This window comes from Trachurus trachurus (assembly GCF_905171665.1).
Source record: "Trachurus trachurus genome assembly, chromosome: 8".
Taxonomy (NCBI): domain Eukaryota; kingdom Metazoa; phylum Chordata; class Actinopteri; order Carangiformes; family Carangidae; genus Trachurus; species Trachurus trachurus.
This window is the reverse complement of record NC_139905.1, coordinates 21,940,731-21,957,892: the sequence shown is the minus strand read 5'-3', so window position 1 is coordinate 21,957,892 and position 17,162 is coordinate 21,940,731. Positions and strand designations below refer to the sequence as shown.

Below are 17,162 nucleotides of genomic sequence, written 5' to 3'. Positions count from 1 at the left end.
TTTATTGGAGCTTTTATCATCTGCTTGAGGAGTAATGCCCATCACTTCGATTATAAAGTGTTTGTATCTTTTATATGTCTCCAACAATACCTCATCATTGGCTATTTCAGTTTTCAGGTTTTCTATTTCATCACGAATCTGCTCAGTCTCAGCATTCAACTCCTGTTTCAATGTGAGCTGCTTTTGGATGAGTGCATTAGCGTCTGCAGTTTTCTCTTCAGTCCTCTTGAGGCACCTTTCAATAAGCTGATATTGTACCCTAATATTTTCCGTGAAGAATTTGACCTCTCGACCTTTTGCTACAATGGTCTTGTCGAGCCTCTTAACTGTTGATGTTTTCTTCTTCACATCCCTTTCAAACGCTTTCTGTGCTATCAAGTGTTCAAAGTTCCTTTTGTGGACAATCACAGGCATAGGTTGGGGAACGAAAGACATCTTCAGGTCAGGACTGATTTGTCAGCAAATGGCACAAAGAATTTGTACAATTTAAGACCAACTCTGGAACAAGCGGAATATTTCGTTGTTCAGCGTTCTGTCCAGTGTTGTACAGTGTAGAGTGTTCTGCTGCTGTGACATCATCAAGTTCAAAACATCATTATGACATCATCACATGCCTTTGATCTTTTTTTTTTCACATAACTGCTATGGAATGCCCGATGACGCCCTGGTCTGATTGGGTGACGTCAGAAGCACGGCCTCTGATTGGACGCCGGACTCAGCGCAAGGTATAAGGTGAGAATTGATGAATGATCACAGAATAAAGTTTTGAATCTACAATTTTTTTTGTTTTTTTTCTTCTTCTGGACTACTACTATGTTTAATGTTTTAAGAATTGACGTGTGATAGTTCATTTATTCTACCCATTTAAAAACAGAGGAGCTCGAGTAGCCAAGGAAACGCTTTTTCGTAATACATGCATGTTACAATGTTATTCTATCAAGGGCTCTTCAACATATAAAATACATGCACAAATACTATGTCTTTAGCCTACTGACTACTGATGGAAAGCTTTATTTAAAAAAAAAAAAGAGTAAAAAAGAAAAAGAAAAATCTTGCCATGGTTAGAGAGTAAATCGCCAATAGACATTTATAATATGTTGTAGTATGTTATGAAGATCAATGTTTTATTATAAAAATGACAATTGTACCCAATGCATGGAGAACAGCTAAACCATAAAAACTGTAGAAACCTAAAAAGCCGTAGATATTTTCCTTTGTATGTATATCATTTTTGCCTTAAGTTAAAACAGCTGAGTAAACCTGTGGCTGACAAATAGAAAGGATCCTAGCATTTAAATGGTTGTGTGTCTCCCCACAGCACTGACTATTTTAGCAGACCTTTGCTGACATCTAGTGGAGACAAAGGAAATTATTAGGGGGTTAGTGCATATATGAAATTATCGACTGTTCTCATAAATTTCTCCTTTATTTTTCAGTAACACAATAGTGGCTTCACTGTATGATGATGCAAGACAAGAAATCTAATTTATTAATGGCTGCATTCAATAACAATGTTTAACAAAAGCTTCAGGTGCTTAACTGGAAAAATGAATAGTCTGGCCATGATTCATCAGACAAGTAGCCTACAACGTCTATTTTAGTTTTTAGCCAGGTAGCAATTTTTCCATCTGGTAAATGAATTGGTGTATCAATTGATCTGTATTTTCAATATGACCCACCATATATCATTATTATTATTATTATTATTATTATTATTATTATTATTATTATTATTATTATTAACAACAATATTGAACAGACATGAAATGCGTAACAATAGATAAATTTCAACTTTATTACTTCACAAAAGGCTTATCCAGTGGTTATAAAATAGAGCATAGTCAATATTTTAACATCTAGGACTCTTCGACAAAGACCACAAAGGAGACAAAATCAAAGTGAAGAGCTAATGAAGTGCACAAATAAAACAATTAACATTAGCAATTGCAGAAATGTTAGATTTACGAACTGACAAAATAGATTTATTATAAATCTTAATATTTGTATGGCAGCCTGGTTGGGTAATGCAAGGACAAATTAATTAGTTTCAACAGAAGATGTATGGTAAACAACGTTTTACATTCACATAGGGACACTTCTCTAACTTTTGGACCCTACTGTATATGTGTGACTGTGCTCATTAAAGCTGATAAGGAAGATAAGGAAGAAGGAGGATCTGTATCTACAAATACTGAAGTGTCAGGTGGCCATTAAGTCTCCTCTCATGATTCATGTCTTATGTGAGGTGAAACCCAAACCTTCTACCCAGTCCATCAACTCAAAACAAAAAAAAGTAGTCGTCAACAATAAATAACAGCATTCTTTCAGTGCAAAACTACACAAAACATGGAAAATACCAAATTTGCAAACATTGGAAAAGAAAGCCTTAAAATGGTCAGTGAATTTCTGACTCCTGAACACGAAACCCACTCAACTTCAAATCATTCTCAACACAAACCAGTTTAAATGTCTTCATGTCAATAGCAAGGCGAAAAAAAGCATCCACCTGAATTATTTAAAAATATCAGTTACCATGTAGTGAGTGAAATGATGGATCCAATGATTAATAATTTATCACTGCTTAATTACGACATTATTATATGAGGGAACTACCTGTTCACCTGTTTGTGTAACAGATGTCTGCTGATGCTTTTATGAGTAAAACTAAGGAAAAGTTGTTTTTTTAAACCACTTAACACAGATCAAACTGACTTTTCTCACCTCAAATACATTATTATTATCAATTTGTATTATTCACCATTTTGATTCATTTTATTTTTATTATTGATTCACGGTCTCTTGGCCTTCAATGGTATCCTACCGGGCTGCAAAGCTGGTGGTCAACAGCTTTATGAGGCATCATGTGGTCAGAGTTCATGGGTTTCTGTGTGTGCGTGTGTGTGTGTGTGCGTCTGTCCGTCTGTGTGTGTACTATGTCTGGGCCAGCTGAAGTTCCTCCAGTCCATGTTTGCCCAGGTGATATCTGGCCAAGTCTTTCCTGGTCACCAGTCCAACCACCTGAACAGGGTCACAACCCAAAAGCATAACATCAGATCAGCCATTATCACTGTCATTACATCATTTAACGACAAGAACGTGGTTCATCATGATCGTCAACATAGAGACCAGTCCAGACAGGACATACAGTAATAACGTAGACAGAGACACACTCTTACCCTGTTATCTTCCACTACCACCAGGTGTCTGAGCCCCAGAGCTCGAAATAGCTTAAACACACGAGGAAGAGACGTTTCCTGCAAACAAATCACCTCATTTAAGTTCATCTTTACTGATGCACAATTTTACCACAAAAAGAGAGAATAGAAAAAGAAACCAAGAGAGTAAAAACCAAACTAGACTTCATGAGACCAAACATCACAGCAGCATAAAAAAAAGAACAGAGCAGTGTGACATCACAAGCCTGTCACTCTGCATTCTTTAACGATTTACACCAAAAAAAGGGTTAGTCAGGTTACAATATATCCAAGTCTGTCCAGACCTATTTGATTTAATATTTAATATGATGATATGATTATAATTTAATATGATGTTGTCGTAAAGATGACCTTTGGTCTTTTGGATATATAATATCATCACCTCATATTAACCCTATTAGACAATTCACCAACACATTCTGTTTTGTGATGTCATAGTTTGACCTTTAACCACGAAATTCTTATCAGTTCATCCTCAAGTCTCAAGTGAGCTCTGCAAAGCGTTAGTGAGATCTTGCATTCACAACAGCTGTGGCTGCGTTATGTTTTTGTAGCTTCTTTCAATTATGATTGTCACAGAAAACTTGTAAAAATCTGCACTATTGTGTTTTACCTGTGGTACTGTGTAGGGTGTTGGGTTCATGAACTCAGTGAGGTCCATCATACACTCCCTCTCATCCTGGGAGACGTGGATGCTCTGGATTGGGGGGAAGCGGGGGTACGCATCCCTGAAGTCTTTCAACTGGAGCTTCCTGTGGGTCAGACGGGACTGGGCCAGCTCCACAAAAACCTGCCAGGGTGGAGCAGGAGTGAAAAGTGAGCACGTTTTCTTAAGACAATTCTTAAGAAGATATTGGTGAATGAGGCCCAATGTCCCCATCTTCCTCTTGTTGATGATGTTACCTTGTGTTTGAGAAGGACAATGAGCTGAGAGCGGAGGATGAGTCCACAGAGCTTTGACGGCTGAACAGAGGACAAGAACAAAGGAAGGTGTGATTACAGAAAGATAAACAGCTTCCGTTTGCAAAAAGCTCAGTTTTAAAATTAAACTCCTGTGAGATACACTATCATTAATCTGGGATGTTTGGTCTCGGAAACTGTCTTTGACTTATTGTGATCAGTCTACTGTTGTATTTCCAAATATAGTAGTCTAGAGAATGGGAACTCATGAGTGAAGTGAGCAGTAACAGTAACACACTCTGATCTGTTGATGGTGTAGATGCAGGTATAAACCAAAATATATCAAACATTTAGAGACCAAGTATAACACCAGAGAAAACTTTGTGTGACTTTGTGTTTTGCACAGCCATCACCTTCACCATCACCACCACAAGTTCAACCCTGAAACTTTTGTACCAAATTTGTGGAAGTTCACAGCACAACCGTACCTCGTCACTACCAGGAACCTGCATGACGACAGGGAAGCCATTGTGATTGGTGGATGTGTTGCTAAGGGTGTCCACGATGGTTCCCACCTTCTCTATTACGTTTAAAGTGGTGACTGGAGAACTCATCACCTCTCTGGAGGAGGGAGACAGAGGGAGAGAGGAAGGTGGGGGGGTGACATGAAAAACCAGTGGTTACAAATGTGATGACAGCATTAGCAAAGCAAACTAACATAAACTCACAGCCCTGGCTGTTTCAAGTATAATCAGAGTTATCCAATCAAAATGTCTTTGATACAAACACCAGTCAAAAAGGAGTTTACCTGGCGGTCAACCAGTGGGAGGTGGCAGGAGCCTCCCAGTGTAGGAAGGGAACACTCTGCAGCTTTATGTGGATGTCATAGAGACCCTGAAGCAGGAAGAGAGGGTTACAGATACTGACTGTACAGATTATGCATTGCATACGATACATGTCTTTTTAGTTAAAACAGATAGTTTTATCAATTAATCTGATAATTGTTTTTCCTGATAAAAGGGATAATGTCACATTTAAGTAAACTGTATCAAAAATGTTTGGTAGTTTAGTTTGGAAAAAAAAGAAACACCCTACTAAGTTATTAGGATAGATGTCAACTAATTGTTGCTGTACTACAAGCAATACAGACTGAAGAAATGCCACCATAAATGTGTGTGCTTTTGGACTGCTGTGACTTTAGCAGGATGTTTCCAATTACACTTCATGAAGAGAAAGAAAAATGTCTTGTCAGATTTATTTTTCAGTTTCCCACACTTTCTCTGAAGCCATTCAACTGCCTGCTACATGTATGACTGTCAAGCATCTTCTCCCCTGGCCAGAAACACCTGGCTTTGGCCACCATTGAAAAAGGGTTAAACCTGCATTCAGGGTTTTTATTGGCTGCCATTCTGATTGGCTCTGATCTTTGCCCATTTTCCTGCTGTTGTAAGCTTAAACCAGAAAGACTGTGAACACAGCTTCAAAATGAGATTTTAAAACACCAAGTCATTTAAAAACCTGTGCACATCCAGTCATTTCAGTGGAAGGTGGTATAGTATAAAAGTACCTCAGTCACAGCAACAGTGAAACAGTCAGCAGTAAAATCCAAAATCAAGCTTTCTGTAGCTGTGTTTTTCAACACATCTGTCACCTTTGTGTCACCTTTGTGTGAAGTGAACACACACTCCTTTGCAAACCTACTGAGAATTGGTGTGACTTGGTGTGTGTGCGCGAAACAATACTGTTGTCTAGCGCTGTCGTGCACTATAATTTACGTGTCCTGCACATGAGAAGCTGTCTGTTCCTTCTCTGTGTTAAATATTACAAGACACACAGAGGGAGGCTGGAACAAAGTGTGAGTCTGCCTCTTTACTCACCTCTACAAAGTAGTCTCCCACTATCTTGGCAGTCATGAGGACGAGCATTATGGGAAAACCGTATGTGACGTTTCCTGTGGCCTCCACCATAATGACAGTCAGACTGAGCGTCATCCTCACGATGCCACCTGAGGAAAGCATTGTATCATTATGCTTTTATCTTAGACTGATATCTTCATTTTTATCAAGCATTTTAGAGAATGGATACAGATGATTTATAAAAGCTTAATATCATAGTTAGTGTGGTTATGATATGATCACAATAACACCATGACTCGATTTTTTCCTTCTAAGCACTACAAACTAAATACACAACAAAAAAGATGACGTTACAGTCACTCACCTAACTGAGCTGCAGCTCCAATTAAGGCATATTTACCAGGGTCAGCCCAGACCTAGCAGAGCACACATCAACAGTCAAACAGCAGGTTGTAGCATCCTCAACACAGGATCAGTTCAACAGCAAAGGCATCTGGGTAGAAGTGTCTGCATTTCCTTTCACTTACAGTACTCAGATATTGTAGTACAGTTTTGGTTCTTTGTGACACATCCCACTTATTATTAGTTAATTTTTTTTTTTAATTCATTCATTTTCTTTTGTAAAGGCATCACTGAGCTGTACAGAATGAAAGCTACCGGACACTGTAAACTTAGTGTAAATAAAAGGTATGAATAAAAGACTGTAGGGTAATTACAATGTGGAAAACACATTGGCCTTCATCCATATGAGTGAGATCTGGCAGCTTTGAATTTAAGGTTTTAGTAAAGATTTCTACAATGTTGGTCTGATACTACAACAGTGATGTACGCAGACAAAAAAAGGGAACAGATAACCTCGATCACCACGTAGTTTAGAGTTTAAGTGAAACAGTAAACTACACTAACCGAGTTGGTGGTGGTGATGGAGGCTAGCAGTATGCCGAACAGTCTCCCCCAGGCTGCTCCTATTAGCAGAGATGGGATAAAAACTCCAGCGGACACCGCCAGGCCGTAGGTCCAACACGCCAGGAAGAAGTAGGTCAGAGTGAACAGGCCCAGGGTGAGAGGATTGTAAGTTCCTTGAAAAGACAAAATCAAAAACACAGGGTGACGTGAGAGAATGAAAATAATTACAAAAAGAAAAAACATTTCAACCTTTGATCAATCCAGTTATGCTTCCCTGCACATTAACCTGTATACATCGTGAGAAAACAGCCTGCACGTATTGTTTGTTTCTTTCAGAGAGTTTCCTCTCCTGCAGCACAGCTTTACCTGGCTGGTTGTGGAAGAGACTGCGGACGCTTCTCTCAGGAGTGTTGAAGAAGGCTGTTGCCATGGAGTTATACTCTCCATCTGCACAGAACAACTAGAAAAAAAAGAGAGATACTAATAAGATTAACAAAAGAAGGAGAGACACTGATATGAGAGTCATGTCCTCTAGTGTCTTTGTGCCATCTACCATCTAGCAGCTGGCATGTGGTTTTAAAACACAGGGTGCAATCATAGCGAGAAATAATGAAAGTAACGGCAAACAGACACTGCATATCTCCAAAATCACACAGGTTTCCAGGATGCCAAGTTGCCTACTCATTGTAACAATTGCCGATGAGCTTTGAAGCTTCGATTTTTTTGGGTCAGCCCTAGTTATTTATTTATGCTGTTAAGATTCAAGTCCACGGCCACGCTAGCAACTCTATATACTTTACACTACGGACAAAAATTTGGGGATATTCAACTTTCGGGTGAAATTTATGGAAAATGTCAAAGGTTCATGCTGCAGTGATATTATGTCATGAAAGTAGGGCATTTAAGCAGAAGTGTGGAATGGTAATTTCTTCATCTCAAATCATTTATTGAAACAAAAGCTGACAACACTGGTTGATACACCACAATAAAAAATGTTGATGTCTCAATAACTTGTCATGTGGCCAAAGGACGTCCACTTGTGTCTTTCTGTGACTCCAGTCTCTCTGTGTCTCTGTTCAACATGCTGATGATGCTCTGTGACACTCTAAGCTCACTGGACACATCAGACAACATCCTGTGTGAAGCCTCCACATGCCCACCTACTGTTGATGGTTTGTTAGGTGTGGCCTGCCCTGGTGTCATGATGTCAGAATGATGTCAGCATGATGAAGAGGACTGTTTTAATACAAACTGTCATTGAACCAGAACATTTAGCGGTGGATTCATGGATCAGACACTTGTTGTGATTTCTGTGGTTAATCACCTTGTTAGAGAACAGCGTGTGATATTATAAGTACATTGACAGTCAACAGTTGGACATGTGCATTCAAAATTTTAGAGACGGTCAAATTAGGTTCACCAGTAAAGGTTGATTTTAGATGCATTCTGAAAATTTCATCTGAAAGCTGAATATCCCTAACTTTTTGTGAGTAGTCTATAGTTTAGCATGTTAGCATCTTAACATTTGCCCATTGGGTCTAAAGACAAAGCGCATTTGTGGCTTATGAAAATGTCAGCAGTTTTAGACAAGTTCAAATGTTGCCCTGATCTCAATCGCTACTATTTACTACTGCTCATGCTCAAGGGGGGACATGATGAGGAACATGGACACCAACTGATAATCCATCCCATACTGTCAGAGCCATATATAAGCTAAAGCTCATAGTGCCTGGGAACAAAGAATCCTGGTGGTAAACCATATAGACAAAACTGAAACTGTACCATCTGAATAAAGGGAAGTCCTTCAGTGTGAGAAGGGAACCTCTTATCTGATCCTGTACGTCTGTTTGCTCAATCATGTGCATCAAACTCATAATTCACATTAAAACTGCTGCGCTCCAGGCACCATCTACACATGTACGGGGTGTGTGTGTGTGTATGTGTGTGTTTTGTACCTGCAGTGGATACTCCTCTGTGTGTTCAGGCCCCAAAGGCTGGCAGTCGTTGGAGAAGTAGATCATGGTGAATGACACTGTTGCAGTCACTGCAGCAACCAGCATGGCCTCCATGACTTGCAAACAAGGACGATGAACATACCTAACACACACACACACGCGTGCAGAAATATGCATTTAGGCAACATATTTTAAAACACCCACTACATAAAGCCTTTAAGTCAGCCTCACCCTGGACATTCCCCAGTGACAGGGATGCTCTGGCTGCTATAAGAACAGTTCAGTGATGAACATAGCTTCTTTACTACTTTCTGCCATCTTGTAATGTAGCCAAATGTTGAGTGAGATGGCAGGAGAGCTATTTTTAGAAGGCGGAAGGCTGATACAGTTTATAAATAATACACTGATCAATACTTCCTGTTTTGTTGAATACATAACAGATAGTTATCTCATTTACCAGCACTTATGGTGAAAACCAGGCAAATAATCCTATAACAAATGTTACATTTTATACAAGTGTTGTGTCCTCTGTCTCAGTTACTGCAATGTAACAACTCCATGCACATAATGTCGATGGTCTCTCACTCTTTCGGCTTTACTTAGTCACATTTATTTGCAGTATAGCTGAACTGATTATGGCAAATTTAGACAGTTTCAAAACCATTGTTGTAATTTAACGTCCTACACAGACAGACATAGTCAAAAGCGACCTGAAATGTACCACAGCTCGCCAGCTCTTTGTTCTCATTAACTAAGGACATAATCGCCATCCAGCTCTAAACAAAGAAGCAGAAACCGCTGGTATCAGTCAGTCTCCCTGTGACTGTATATGTTATTATACAACGACTAGTTTTAACCTTGTCAATCGCGAGACGTTCTGCTCTCTTGCAAGCCTCCTCACTTCTAACCCCACCCTGTCTTTGTTGTACCTGACAGACAACATCACAATCTTGGTGCGGTGTTGTTTTTGTTAGCACACACAACACCCACAAGATAATTCTTCATGTCTCACCCTGACATCTTCCTGAAACTTAAAGCGTGCGATTCCTTTCTAAAGCATACCTGATCCTGAAGATGGTCAGCCAGTAGTTCAGAACATTGAACAGAGCTCCCAACAATCCACCTGCACAGGAACGGGTTGAAGAGCAGAGAACAGTCACAACAAGATTTGAATAAGAAGTTGGTTACCAGGGAAAAGTCAATCAAAGCTTTTCCTTAATTATACACTTAAAACAGTCAGCTGGAACATTACAATAATGCTGAGTCAAGAAATGATTTGTGGGGCAAATACTGAAACTTTCAAATCAAATTACTGATGATTCAGACTGAACTCTGAACAGGCCATGGCTATACACCAATCAGCCACAACAATAAAAAACAGCCAACTGTTTTAATGCTGAGGCTGATCAGTGCATGAAGAAAGAAGAACCAATCAAACAGAGAGATCTTTTACCTATAGCTCCCATTGCAATGAACAGGGGAATCTCATAGAGGTTATAGGTCACGCTCTGGGAAGGAACAAAAAACATCTCTTAGATTCAATTACAGAAAGCTGGAAAAAAAAAAAAGATCTAAAAATATAAGCTTCTCACATCAGTCTGAAATGCTCCAAAGTTGATGAGACCAGGGTTGGAGAGCTCCCCAGGCTTGTTGTGATAGATACTGAGGAAGAAGTTCAGAGTGAAGGTGGAGACCATTGAGGCAAAGAACTGCAGACGAGGAGAGACAGGGGAGGAAAAAACAGAAAGACTTCAAATTAAAAAACGACAACTGCAGGGAATGCAACAACAATGACAATCCTCATTTATCTACCCACAACATGAATCTTTATCTTTTACTCTAACACACACACAAAAATATTGCTTTGATATACTCAACAATATTGTGGGATTCACACAGGACAAAGTGACTTACTATCCTCCATGTCAGCATCTGGTTCCAGAAAGAAGCTCCCTCCTCCAGAGAGAAGAGGACACCACCTGTCATTTAAAAAAAGAGAACTGTAAGATCCAGTCCAGACATAGCCACATGCTATCCTCTGCCCTGCTCCAGAGACTCACTCACATAGTCTCCACTCCACCTGAACCGCGACGATGTAGTAATATAAAGAAATCAACCGGATAAAGCTATATACACACACTGGGAAAACAGATTATTGTACAAAAAGCTAGGAATGTGTCCAGGAGAAAATGAGCCACATCGGCATCTGTCCTTAAAGCAGAAGTAAGCGGAATATTTGTGTTAATATAAGTCTTAAATAGTTATATCTTCTGACAGCAATCACTTATATAGAGTGTTTGGTCTGAAACACGCGTCTGTCAGTATAGGATAGCAGTGGGTGGCGCAACAGGCCAAAACACAAAATAAAAACATAAACATGATTTGATTAAGACTTTTTTAAGGCCACAGAGAATGTAAGTTAGTAAAAGACACAGAATTTTAAGTTCAATTTATATCTCAAACTTTGGTTTTGAATTTGTACACGGTTTCTCTCACTGTCTTGTAGCGCTGTCATCATCTATCATCACAATAGAAGCACAGAGTGGCAGTATACAAACCTGCATTGTTCTTCCTAGGTCAACAAGTACTTTAGAGGGAGTTTCCTCACAGGTTTCTAGTTTGTGAGTGCAGCCATACTGCAGTACAGTTGGCTTTCTAGCCAAGGTAGATTAACAACAAAGAGCATGTTCATGCTGTTTTTACCGACTGGTGCTCCAAAAGCAGCTGAGACTCCGGCAGCAGCTCCAGCAGAAACAAAGTCCCTTTTCTCTGTGTCTCTCCGGAAGTATTCAAAGATCTACAAGCACACATCAGCAATTATTACTAGTTAACCGTGGACTAATGGAACTACAGACATTGTTGAAAACATGAATGATGCACAACAATTAACAGCACCATCTGGAATGACGTAAATCTAAAATGAGTGTTTGTAAGATGATGACTGTGATTAAAAGCAGAAATAGTCCTATAAGATACGTCCTACGGCAGAGTTGTCTAAACACACACAGCAGAGAAAATGACCACACACTGACCTTGAAGTCTCTTTTTAAAGAGGTACTCCTGCCCTGGGAGACACCTGCAGCTACAACAGCACCAGAGTGAATCATGGGCCCTTCCTGGTGGATTGTGGGTAAAGAAAAAGGGCAGGTGTGAGATTCTCAGCAGGGATTCAAACATCAAAAACTTACACTTAAGTATACGAGTCAAAAATTCAAACTGGCCTTGAACACAGCTGGTATCCTGTCACTTCAGCATTGGTGACATTTATTATGATTATTATTTTCTCTGATGAAAGTTTTTACCTTTCCGACAGCAAGACCGCCGACCACTGAGCAGATCACACCGCCCACCTTCACCATAAGTGTCTGTGGAGGACAAGTATATTAAATGTCAGGATAAACAGGTCCTTCTGGGGTGTGTGTGTGTGTGTGTACATACATGCATGTCGTGTGTGTGCATCTGTGTACCTTCAGTCGTACCACTCTGGGGATCTTGACACCATTCAGGTAACATTTTATCTGCGGGATGCCGCTCCCTGCTGCTATAGGCTGGATGACAGATAGATGTAGAGGGTGTGTTGGGGTTACAGGAGCATAGCAACATAGTGACTTACAATTTCCCTACAATTGATGAGTGCAGGAGGGCCATGTGAGCGTGGGAACACAATCACAGGTGATGGCATTGGAGGCCGAAAAAAGCTGACACATTGGAAAAATAAAAAACACAACCGAACCACTTCTGGAGGAAACGATAATGAGTCCAGACAAAACCTCAGCTGTTCATAATCACAAGCTCTTAACTTGTGGTTTTACAGGACCGGCAGGACTGAAGCCGCACATCCAGTTTTACTTATTTCCAGAAATTCACACTGTCCAGGGGGGATGTTCAGATTGCTTAAATAGTTTTCACTTCCGCATCACTTTGAACGGCTTGGAGCTGAGATGTGCAACTGGCTGAACTTCTTCAAAATCGTCTTTGACACTCGAGGAATGTTGTCAGTCGCACAAAGGAGGAAGACGACTGGGACATGACAGGAGTTGTGTTACAGGAGGGAAAACTAAATGACAAAAAGGTCAAACTATTTCCCCTTTCACTCTTACCTCAAAAAATGCAACAACGATGGCCCCCAACATCACAATGGCAGAGTTGAGAACGGCCCAGAGGAGGAGGGAGATGGACAGGCCGCCCACCTCTGTAAACTTCTCAATGTCTGTGCAGTCGGAGGTCAAGGAAAGGTCTGTGTAGCCAAACAGGGCTAACATGTTCAGTGGTGAATTGTAACATCAGGTATAATCAATAAGTACGACCGATCAATAACCCTCATCTTTGTTGTCCGACAAAATATTTGATGGCTTGCTGAGCCCAGTCAGTCATGCACGAGTCTTCAGGATACTCTCTTTGACCACTTGGTATTTGAAACCGGCCAGCTCCTCCACTGCGATGTCTATGAAGCAGGCGATGAGGCCGGTCAGGAAGCCGATCAGTCCGCAGACCACCCAGCGACTGATCTCCAGACAGCGGAAGCCCTGAGGACACAGGAGGAGAGATGAAGATGAAATTAAAGCAGAAAAAAAAGAGTGAAAACTGTAAAATACTCAGATCATGTATCATTAGTAAAACCCAACCCACTCACCATATAGCTCATCCTCCGCTCCTCCTCCAGAAACAGCTGGTTTTCAATGTTGTCATAGTCCAGACTCTGGAAAAAGACACATGCATAATAAAATAATCATTGACGTTTACTGACTGTGTGTGTATTCACTACATTGAGTCCATGTGAGCAAGTTTACTAATCAAAAATATGGTAATACAAAGCTGATTTTGTTAACTGAGTCCAGCCTGCTTAATAAGATTATTGCCCTGTGGTTTGGGTTTCATGCTCGGAGACATATTTTCTATACAAGACTGGTACTGACCGATTTTACTGTTTTCACTATTTGTGAAAATTAATCACTCGCAAAAAGTAGCAACATTTCAAACCCTACGCATGGACACTTTAATTAATTGTTGGTCGTCCATGGTTTCCAGAATTATCTAATAATCAGCAGTCTGTTCAGTGAGTAGGCAGACTTACCTCATATTTAAGTGACAGCAGCTTCTCATTGTGAGGAATCTCTTTGGGCCGTCCCCGTAAAGAGTCCTGAATGGAAGAAGAAGAAAAAATGCAGAAAATAAAAGAACAGAGGTGACCATAGCAACACTGACCTATGACCTCTGGCCTGCTGAATCATGTGAGAGACAAGGGGAAAGAGCTCAGTTACTGAAGAAATTTAAGATGGGAAAGGAGTGAGCAGCAGTTCGCAACATCAGACATCAGCTATTTCTAAGCCACTACCAAAAGAAGAAAAAGAACAGAAGTTTGACAGACTTGTGCTTGACTTGACATGAATAATGAAGCAGTGACTGTGTAGAAAATGCTCCAGTGTTTCCTCCAGACATTTTAATCAGGTCGGTCTAAAGCTACAACAGGAGGAGTTCTTGCTGTCTGGTCTTGGAGGAAACACTGGTGCAAAAGAGTGCATCCTGACATGCATACAAGCCAGCTGCAGGCGGTTTAAAAGTACTTCAGTCCGCATTCGCGCACTCCCATGCAATGTTAAGTGGGCTTCACGCAGCTCGTAGCCCATATGTGCAACCACACGACCAGCAGCTACTAATGCATGTTTGAAAAAAAAAGTGTCCGGCATTCACAAACACACTGAGAGACAAACTTCTGTTTACAGCAGACAACAATCAAGCAGATCACATGCACGGCATGACATTCCCATCAACCAGTGAAAACAGAACTGAATCTGATGGTTTCTGTCACGGAGGGAAACGGGCGCAGCGTCCTATTGAACGAGGTGACGCCCAAATAGCCTCAAGCATTGGTCATATGGTCCTGCACAGCCTAAAGCAGTGATCGTCAATATTTTTTTTTCTGAACAAACAAATTTGCATTTAATATTCTGATTTCTTTGTCTTGAAGGTTTTTGAGTGGCCTGACTGATATTACTATAACAGCTGTACAAATAAACTTGATTACAGCTGCGTCTGGCGTAAACTAATACAAACATATCTGCATGCCCTTGGTTTTCAAATTTACTGTGAAGTGTCTGAGGGTATTGATAAAACATTGGCCGGGCCTGAACAGTATCTTCTGTTCATCAATCGGTGACCAGTGTATGGATGGAATCAGTTTTTTGGAAAATAAAAACACTGAATGCCATCAATTCATCATTTTCAATGCATCAGTGGAAACCCTACAGTAACAGGCTGTTTCCAAATGCGTGCCTTTCACGCACAATGGATGAGTCAGGCGTTGCTGCGCCGATTTGGCCGGTTATGAGGCCATTTATGTGTCAGCTTTCCCACATTAGGCTTAGGCTGTGTTCAGCAGGAAGCTGCAGATCTTAAATTAAATATGTTACTTAAATTGAATACATTACAGTCTGGTCCGTTTAACCCTATATCAGTGTGTACTTCATGAACGCTTAACGCTCCACAAGGACACAAAGACTAGATTTTCTGCGCCAGACACACATAACAAAACACACATGATGAGCGTGAGGCTTAATAACATTTATCAACTGTAAATGCCCCGTGCACACACTACTTTTTACTTTATGTGTAGTAGTTCTAGAGAAAGAGGGAGATTGCATCACATTGATTTGGATGAGGTGAGGTTTTATCACTACACTGGATGAACTAACTATATTTCAGGAATCAAAGAAATGCTGCTACGGGACTAGATGGAGTCATGATCAACAGGAGCGACACACAGAGAGAGACAAGACTTCAATTATGTTTCAAGCTCAGACTTTACCTCATCTGACGTTATCTCCTCTTCCAAATCCACCGTGCTGAGTCTGCCTATCTGAAATATACTGCCTCCTTCAGAGGGCTACAGACACCAAAGACATCAACAGAAATATAATATGTATGTTTTAACCTGATGTTTTAACACTGTACAGATGCTGGAGGAATGTACTGACACTGACAAAAAAAAAGGAATTTCTTTCAAGTGGAAAAGTTTAGTCTAGAAAAACAACAATAATAGTAACTTCCATCTTCTGATGCCTCTGATACAGTAGACATCCTCTGTATTATGTGATGGATGCGATCTCAGAGACTGAGAGGTAAAATAATCCAGCTAAATGGGATGTGATTACATTAACTACTGTGCATAAGTGCTGTGCAGTTAGTTTACTTCCACCTTTGGTCCTGATGGTGTAACAGACTAGTCATGGTGGCTCCATAAGAGGAATAAAGGAAGTTGGATTTTCCCGTTTATTTCTTCTTCATTGGCTCACCAGCTTCATTGAGTCTGGAGAGTCTGACAGTTCATGACTTTTAATGCAGTGCTACAGTAGGCTGTCAGCATAATATGTTTACCACTTGTTCAGCCCTAAACCTTGATAAGGAATGTGTCTATAAGAGGCACCGTTGACCCGTGACAGATGTCATCAATGTCATCATCAGATCAATCAGCTGCAGAGCTTCAAATAAACTAATTAACTATTTCCGGTAACGAGCTCTAAAATATGACAAGTTTTTCAAAACTTTCTGACATATTATCTTTCTAAAATACTGAATCTAACGACATGCATCGTGTAAGTAATCTAATTAACACTAATTTTATTACTTGGGTCCAGTTACATTCCCAACCGCAAACAAAGCATCTTGTTGCATCTTTGACTGCAAACATGAGAAAGAAAGAAAAACACGTCGTGTATGCTGCAAATGCACTGACGACGTGTAACTCAAGCACATGACCCATGCAGTATTTAAAGTACATGAGCCTTCATAACCTTATAAAGATTAACAAAACATGACACAGCAGCATCTCAGTGCTACTAACGTTACTGCAGCAGCCGTTGGTCGCTGTTAGCGTATCCGTTAGCCGCATGCTAACGTTAGCCCCGTTACCTGTCTGGAGAGTCGGGGCTGCTCCGAGCCGTTCAGCAGCGGCGTCCCCTCCCCCGCCGCCCCGGACTCGTCCGCCCGGCTGGACCACGACACTTTCTTGGTGATGTTGGCCATGATGCTGGTGTCCTCCTGTCCGGTAGCTCGCCCCGCAAACTGTCGCTGAACTATTTCATTGAGGGCAGTTGTTGTTGTTGTTGGCTAACTATTCACCCCCAACTCCCCATGATCATCTCTGTCACTCGTGACGCTTTGTAAGGTTCGCGTGCAGGGCCAAAAATAATCGTCAGGCGCGTTGCATTCTGGAAGTTGTAGTAGTTTTTTACTGATTGTGAGCAAAAGCTGAAGTGAGGGTGCAAATAACAACAGTGCTAACTATTTTATCCTCACCATTGGTGGAAGAAGTACGTCTACTCGGGTTCTTT

General features: G+C 40.7%; 1 protein-coding gene across 2 annotated transcripts; it reads right to left on the bottom strand.

Annotated features, from left to right (window-relative positions):
- Nucleotides 1–1,746: 1,746 nt before the first annotated feature.
- Nucleotides 1,747–16,976, bottom strand: clcn7 (chloride channel 7). Of its 2 annotated transcripts, XM_083977591.1 has the most exons (25): nt 16,741–16,976; nt 15,638–15,715; nt 13,907–13,972; nt 13,466–13,531; nt 13,226–13,358; nt 12,933–13,042; nt 12,300–12,380; nt 12,135–12,197; nt 11,865–11,948; nt 11,536–11,629; nt 10,747–10,811; nt 10,425–10,541; nt 10,286–10,340; nt 9,895–9,955; nt 8,833–8,974; nt 7,244–7,337; nt 6,878–7,050; nt 6,336–6,387; nt 5,993–6,120; nt 4,924–5,009; nt 4,604–4,736; nt 4,119–4,178; nt 3,829–4,005; nt 3,177–3,254; nt 1,747–3,018 (listed from the first exon to the last, which is right to left on the bottom strand). In XM_083977591.1, exons 1-25 carry the CDS (start codon nt 16,852–16,854, stop codon nt 2,932–2,934), a joined length of 2,397 nt encoding a protein of 798 aa, XP_083833717.1. In that variant the 5' UTR covers nt 16,855–16,976; the 3' UTR covers nt 1,747–2,931. The 2 variants fall into 2 exon arrangements, with proteins under 2 accessions (XP_083833717.1, XP_083833718.1); XM_083977592.1 differs by lacking the exon at nt 15,638–15,715 and having other exon boundaries at nt 1,750–3,018.
- Nucleotides 16,977–17,162: the final 186 nt, after the last annotated feature.